This window comes from Triticum aestivum, chromosome 5A (genome assembly GCF_018294505.1).
Source record: "Triticum aestivum cultivar Chinese Spring chromosome 5A, IWGSC CS RefSeq v2.1, whole genome shotgun sequence".
NCBI classification, from domain to species: domain Eukaryota; kingdom Viridiplantae; phylum Streptophyta; class Magnoliopsida; order Poales; family Poaceae; genus Triticum; species Triticum aestivum.
Window position 1 is genome coordinate 382,290,341 of NC_057806.1, and position 7,581 is coordinate 382,297,921.

Below are 7,581 nucleotides of genomic sequence, written 5' to 3' on the forward strand. Positions count from 1 at the left end.
GACTTTTTTTTTGTATACATACTTTTTTTCTTTGATTTGTGCAAGTGTCAAAACTCTCAGTGATTGCCGCCAAAAAACATTTGCGATGTTATTTTCTTTCAAATACAGTATGTTGTTACATGTACAACCCCATTGCTACGAGGAATATTATCTGTCAACTCGCCACCACACTACCCATATATTTTTCCTGGTGCTTCACAAGGCCAAGGATGGGACTACAAAACCGTACTGATCAAAATCATACATGTAGTAGTCCAAAGGAGCCGGCCATTTTTAGCAGCTTGTTCAGCACCTGAGGTGCTACTTAATGTTGAAGAAGGGCATCCCGCCGAGGGACTGTCCTGTGCAATCACAAACGAGAACAAAGGGATTGAGAATCTACATTGGTAATAAACACAGGTTGCAAGATAACAACATGCAGCTAACTGAAACACGTAGATTTCTTATTTTGAGAAGGGCTATTAATAAAGAACATAGAATTCAAAATCACCAGTCTTGTGGAATCAGACCCCTTGGCTGCAATAGGCACTTGTCGGGTTCCCGTACTATATAGATCTGATCTCCCACACTGTGTTCTCCGTATGCATCCTGGTTCCGGTGCCATGTCCACAAGGCATATGTCGAATTCACAACCTGCATGATCTCTCATGTGAGGACTGGTACAACAACATACACATGACACATTTCCTTCTGTGTTGCACACATCTAGTGAAGAATTTATAGTGATGGGGAGGAGAGTGTGAAGTGATTTAATCACCTCTAAAATACCGTGGCCGAAACTGCTTTCCCTGAATGCGCTCCATTCCGGCTGTCGTTCCCAGCAAAATTTCCCCTTGGCAGGACCAGAAGTGAAGTTCAGATGGCAGACTCCACCAAATTCAGGGTGGTTGTCACCTGGTGAGGGGCACTTTCCAGGGTCATCTGCATGATCAATGTCGATTTTCTCAATGTTACCGCCATCCCCGATCGTAATGTAAACCGGCCCGCACGGGTCCAACGTGTAGTTGAACACCCGGTTCATCCTTTCGTATGCGTGTACCTTGGCAATCAAATGTAGAATCAAATAAACTAGACTTGTTTCGCCAAAAAGGTAAGAGGCTTGAATCAAATTAACAACGGAACTGAGGAGAGTACGAGTGATTAATCTGGATGCAGGAAAAGGAAGCACAGAAATCGAATGAATGCAGTCTGAATCAAGGCATTTACCAAACAATGTGTGTGCTTACATGGCCTGAGAAGACAATGTCGACCCCATGTTGATAGAGGAGTCCTTCCATTTCTTGCCTCATACACTCAAATTCCTGGTAGTGCGAGGAATAGCTGTTATACCAAGGCGTGTGCCAAGAAGCGACAACCCATGGTGTGACTCGTCGATCAACTTTGTGCAGATCCTTCTCTAACCACGAGTACTGAGCTCCTATGCACAATGAAGCAACAACCTAATGTTAGTTACTACACTATCAGCATCAGCATGTACATGTAAATACAGTTGGTTTGCAAAATCTTACAACTTATCAACAGGGTAGGCCATCCATCTAGAATTCCAGATGAAACGTTGGCAAGTCGGTTCATATATTACAGGCTCCTTTGATTCAAAGGAATTTTATAGGATTTCTGGAGGATTGAAATCCTTAGGATTTTTTTTATGTTGGTCCTTTGATTCATAGGATTGAATCCTATAGGAATTTTTCCTATGGAATCTTTTATACTACTACATTTCATAGGAAATCTAACATCCACTTCAACCTTTTCTTATAATTCCTTTGTTTTTTATGTGCCATCAAACACACATTGCTAATCCTATAGGATTCAAGTCGGCATGTCACTCCAATCCTATACTTTTTCTGTTCCTACATTTTCAAAATCCTATAAATCAAAGAGCCCCTACCTGTGCGATTGTAGTCGACATAGGCACCAAGCATGATGAAATGAATACCACCCGCGTTGAACGAGTAGTAGAACTTGGTGTTGGATCCAGACTCCTCCGACGGCACAGCGAAGCGCGCCAAGTAGGAGGCGAAGGTCGCGGCTCCGCCGTGCCCCTGCGGCTCGATCTCGTGGTTCCCTTCGGTCACCATCATTGTCACCCTCGATGCAAGCGGCTCCATGAATCTAGATTAATTCATACACATTCACAAATGTGATCACGAGAGACATGATATATGTTGGGGCTATGACGCTGCAGCTCTACTCTATCTCAGTCTTTACATGCCACATCACTGACCGTTGGTGGAGTGCACAGCTAGTGACAATAAAACTCCAATTTTCTACTGCAAGTCCTTGCATGCTTCCAAGAGCAGGACTCACGCATGCGGTAGAATTGAGTTGACAATATTAAATCTTAATATGATACTTGTACCCTGATCACCAGTTCACCGGACCACCACAAATCCACAGCAAGAAATTGACAATGGCGATTCATCGGAGGAATATACTGGTACTCAGATTACCTTCCCCAGCCGTCCCATCGCGGCTGGTAGGACTCCCGAATCGGGGCGTCTGGGAAGGAACAGGAGAAGCAGGGGACGCCTCTGCCGCCGGTGGTGCGGTACTGGTTGGCGTACGTCATGTCGCCGACCATCAAGATCATGGACGGGTCGTTCCTGGCGAGGTGGTCGACGGTGGAGGTGGAGTTGCCGGTGAGCCCAAGGTCCCCGACCACCGCGAAGCGACGAGGGTATGCGTCCGGCGCCGGCGCGGGCAGCGTCACGAAAGAGCGCTCATCGCTGAGGCCGCCCTTGAGGGAGCTGTCGCCGCAACGGTAGTAGTAGCGGGTGGACGGCCTCAGGCCCACGAGCCGGACGTGGTGGATGACGCCGGAGGTGTAGTTGAGGAGGCCCGGGTACGGGTAGAGCTGGCTGTAGACCTCCGCCGAGCCCCTCGCCACGTGGTGCGGGTGGGCGACGGTGTCGGCGGAGGCGGGGCGCTCGCCGTACCAGACCTCGCTGCGGACGGCGGTGGGGTCGAGAGGGGTGAGGTGGGAGCCGACCTGGGCGCGGCCCGTGACCCAGGAGACCCAGAGCGAGGTGGGGTCGGCCGAGGCGGCGAGCGCGATCTGCTCCGGGGACGGCGGGCGCGCGCGCGGGGCCAGGCGGGGGTCGGAGAGCGGGACGTCCTCGCTGCCCTGCCGCAGCGAGCGGTCGAACGCGCGGGTGGCCGGCGTGAACGGGCCGTCCAGCGTCGTCGGAATGCCGCCGCCGTCGACGAGTAGGAACGCGATCGGGAGGTACGGTAATAGCAGCAGGAGAGTGCGGCAATGGAGGTGGCGGCTGTGGAGGGTGCCGGCGATGGTGCTGGTGGCCATGGCGCCCATGGCAGACAGTGCGTCCTATTCGGACACCTACGGACTGTACTAGGATCGGAGGATGTTCTGGAGCGGATAATTCGCTGGATATTCCTTGCATACTGGCCTTTCTTTTTCCTACTCATTTAGCGCAACCGAAAATGCTAATGATTGTGATATCAGATTTTTGGCGTTTTCAAGTGAACGCGCTCGGTCAAGTTGGATTTTGCGCGCGAATCTTAAAGTGTTAGCTTCCCTCTGAGTGACCTACAAGGTTCGCTACATACCGAGCCGCTTCGTTTGCTAAACCGCTCCAGAGAGGCGACCGGAGGTGATCTCGGCCTTCCCTCTCGACAGCTCTGGGTCCTCGTCCTCTCGGTCTGTCGCTTCAGCGGTGGGAGCCGACAATAATCTGTTTTTGCTTTTCCTTCATCTCCATGACATTCTAATGGGCGGCATCGAGGAGAAGGTGACTCGGTCTTCTTGTCGATCTTGAAATCTGATGAGATTTGTTTTCAATGGTCGATGCATGACACCCTCCGGATGGCGTTGGTGCCAACCATTGCAGCTGTGTTTGGTGTCTTGCAGTGAGGTGCGTGGATGACGACAAGGTTTCTCTTCTTCGACCATGTTGGATAAAGTTGATGGCGCTGAGATCTAGCGGACATTGGGAAGAACCCTGGCTGACGTGCCACAAAAGCCTCGCTCTCGTCGCTTGCGGCGGTCCAGTTCTCGGTTCGAAAAGCATCCTTGTATAAGATGGTGCTCCTCCAGATCTGGATATGATGGCAACTCTTCTACTTCTTCAGTGTTGCCTCGGTAACTGTAGAAGATGATGGTGGACCATGCTTCGGTGTGAAACAAGATTCCCCTGAGGTGAAATTCTTATTTTACTTTTTGTGGGGTCTTTGATGCAATATTGCAAGATATCTATGTGTCTCCTGATGACATAGTGTGTATTCTCTGTAATCTTTTTTTAATAAAACATATGTGGTTACTTGGTTCGCTCGGCTCAGTATAGCAATTTGAGCAAACACATTTTAGGATGACAATTTTTGTTTTCAATGCGACGCAGTTTTCACCCTTTTTTGTTGATGTAGCATGGCAATTCCATGACAATTTCTGAGCATAGTAATTTTCACAGAATTTTATAGGTTGACAAGTTTTCATGTTGCAATCATGAATTCCTGAAAACGCATGGCAATTACTTTGCTGAACATTACACTTTTCTAACAATTTTTTATACTATATGATTTTTTAATTTTAGAATATGTCAAATCCTTATAACAACATGTCAAATTTATTTGTTTTCGCATGGCAGCACTGGGGAATGGAAGTGGATTTCTTTTGAGCGAACGAAAACATTTATTCGTTCCTACCCGACTGGGAAACGGTAGTTCGCTCAGCTGACCTCCCTAAGAAACGTCAACACATTATTGGAGTCCATATCCTTCTTTTCGACCGACGGATCCCACGGGCAACTAATTAAGTTATCTTTGGTGGGCTTCCTAGAGGTCACTTGTAGAGTCGCTCCAACGCTGCCACGTGTCCCATGTTGAACGTCTTCCACTGGAACAATTTTTAGGTTTATTTGTTATTTTTTCTTGGTTTCCTTGTTGTTGTTGTGTTTTTGCGATGGTAACGTCAAAGTTGCGACCAACGGATCTCGGTGCTGCAAGCGGTGGACATTGGTGTTGTGTGGGTTGTGGCGACAACACACATGCAACGCCATCAGAGCTACGATAGATTTACGCCGCAGCAGCGTGGTTTAGGGCGGTGATATCGGAGCCGCAAGTGGTGGAGCAGCGATGTCGAAGCTGCGAGTGGCATACATCAATGTTGCATGGGGTAGGGCGATGGTGGGCAAGCTATGTGGGCGCTGACGACGGAGTTACGACTGACGGAAGTTGGTGCTGCGAGCGACCATGTCGGGCGTTAATGATGATGCTCGGAGCGGTGGCACCAATGCGATAGTGCTTCTCTCATTTCTCCAAGCTGACCTCCTTCCATTTGTCGGCTAAGAGACATTATGCATAGGTAAAAGCTCAGAAGGAAGGAACAAGTGGGTGAGAAAGGAATGAGATGGTTGCGCTTGGGGGTGGTAGATCAGAGGGTCAAGAGAGTAGGCAGATCCGCGCAAGTTTTTAGCCGGCCGAAGCTAGGCAGTGACCTTTCTTATAATGGACAGTTTTTCCATTTCGGCAACTAAAATTTGAATTGCGTTAACAGATTCTGTAGAGGTCGAGGAGGGCGACACTAGTGAGGCAGGAGAAAGTCAACGAGGCCCTGACCAGGAGCTGCAAATGACATGGCAATGACGTTACAAGTGGAGGGGAGTCAAAGTTGACGGTTCAGATGATGGTGAAGGGGTGGTGCCGGTGCCGGAGAAGAAGAGTAGGCGGGGGTTTAGAGGGATAGTCGGGGCAGCAACATCACATCGATGAACGGTGCCCAAGGGAGGACGGGGTGGCGAGACGCAGGTGAGAGTGTCGCCGACGCATGAGGGCTGGCATCAAGGTTGTCGGAATCGCGATTTTGAATCGGATTGGAGCTCCAATGGTAGGATCGCAAATCGTAGAATCTTCACTATCAGGGTCGTAAAAGCGTAGATTTTATGAACTAAAATGGTAGAATCAGAGTGGTTTGTTTGAATTGTAAAGTCGTAAAATCATATAACAGAATCACGATTCTGACAACCTTGGTTGGCATGTCGATCCAACAGTCTAGATTAAAGTGCTATAGGCCCGGGATGATGCCAATCCTCGAATAACCAGCTTACCGTGAGAATCTGTGACGTACCCAAGATTGCCGAATCTGTTGATCTGGCCTGGGGCAAAGTTCTCGATTTGGTCGAGGTGGTCAGCCGAGTCATTGACGAACGTGGCGCTACCGGAGAAGAACATCTGAACCAACGTGTAGATTACACCGTCGCCGATTGGAGATCCCATCAGACCTCTACGTTCACCAAGCGAGACCTGCATGGGCCACCACTATCGGAGATGATTTCGGCAGATCTGTCTGTAGGGAATCCCTGCATGGTGACTAGGTCGGAGGAGAGATAATGAGGCGAGTTTACCCAGATTTAGTGAAGGAAATATGGCCTAGAGGCAATAATAAAGTTATTATTTATATCCTTATATCATGATAAAAGTTTATTATTCATGCTAGAATTGTATTAACCGGAAACATAATACATGTGTGAATGCATAGACAAACAGAGTGTCACTAGTATGCCTCTACTTGACTAGCTCGTTAATCAAAGATGGTTATGTTTCCTAACCGTGGACAAAGAGTTGTTATTTGATTAACGGGATCACATCATTAGTTGAATGATCTGGTTGACATGACCCATTCCATTAGCTTAGCACCCGATCGTTTAGTATGTTGCTATTGCTTTCTTCATGACTTATACATGTTCCTATGACTATGAGATTATGCAACTCCCGTTTGCCAGAGGAACACTTTGTGTGCTACCAAACGTCACAATATAACTGGGTGATTATAAAGGAGCTCTACATGTGTCTCCAAAGGTACATGTTGGGTTGGCGTATTTCGAGATTAGGATTTGTCACTCCGATTGTCGGAGAGGTATCTCTGGGCCCTCTCGGTAATGCATATCACTTAAGCCTTGCAAGCGTTGCAACTAATGAGTTAGTTGCGGGATGATGTATTACGCTACGAGTAAAGAGACTTGCCGGTAACGAGATTGAACTAGGTATGGGATACCGACGATCGAATCTCGGGCAAGTAACATACCGATGACAAAGGGAACAACGTATGTTGTTATGCGGTCTGACCGATAAAAGATCTTTGTAGAATATGTTGGAACCAATATGGGCATCCAGGTCCCGCTATTGGTTATTGACCGGAGACGTGTCTCGGTCATGTCCACATTGTTCTCGAACCCGTAGGGTCCGCACGCTTAAGGTTATGATGACAGTTATATTATGAGTTTATGCATTTTGATGTACCGAAGGTTGTTCGGAGTCCCGGATGTGATCACGGACATGACGAGGAGTCTCAAAATGGTCGAGACATAAAGATTGATATATTGGAAGCCTATGTTTGGATATCGGAAGTGTTCCGGGTGAAATCGGGATTTTACCGGATTACCGGGAGGTTACCGGAACCCCCCCGGGAGGTATATGGGCCTTAGTGGGCCTTAGTGGAAGAGAGGAGAGGTGGCCAGAGATGGGCCGCGTGCCCCTCCCCCCCTTGGTCCGAATAGGACAAGGAGAGGGGGCCGGCCCCCCTTCCTCCTCTCTCTCCTCTTTTCCCCCTTTCCGCGAATCCTATTC

General features: G+C 48.4%; 1 protein-coding gene across 4 annotated transcripts; it reads right to left on the minus strand.

Annotated features, from left to right (window-relative positions):
* Window positions 1-63: 63 nt before the first annotated feature.
* On the minus strand, window positions 64-3,385 carry LOC123103494 (purple acid phosphatase 23). 4 transcript variants are annotated; one of them, XM_044525102.1, is made up of 6 exons: window positions 2,451-3,385; window positions 1,889-2,112; window positions 1,227-1,417; window positions 758-1,039; window positions 510-633; window positions 64-336 (listed from the first exon to the last, which is right to left on the minus strand). In XM_044525102.1, exons 1-6 carry the CDS (start codon window positions 3,311-3,313, stop codon window positions 305-307), a joined length of 1,716 nt encoding a protein of 571 aa, XP_044381037.1. In that variant the 5' UTR covers window positions 3,314-3,385; the 3' UTR covers window positions 64-304. The 4 variants fall into 4 exon arrangements, with proteins under 4 accessions (XP_044381037.1, XP_044381036.1, XP_044381034.1 ...); XM_044525101.1 differs by having other exon boundaries at window positions 64-341; XM_044525099.1 differs by having other exon boundaries at window positions 491-633.
* Window positions 3,386-7,581: the final 4,196 nt, after the last annotated feature.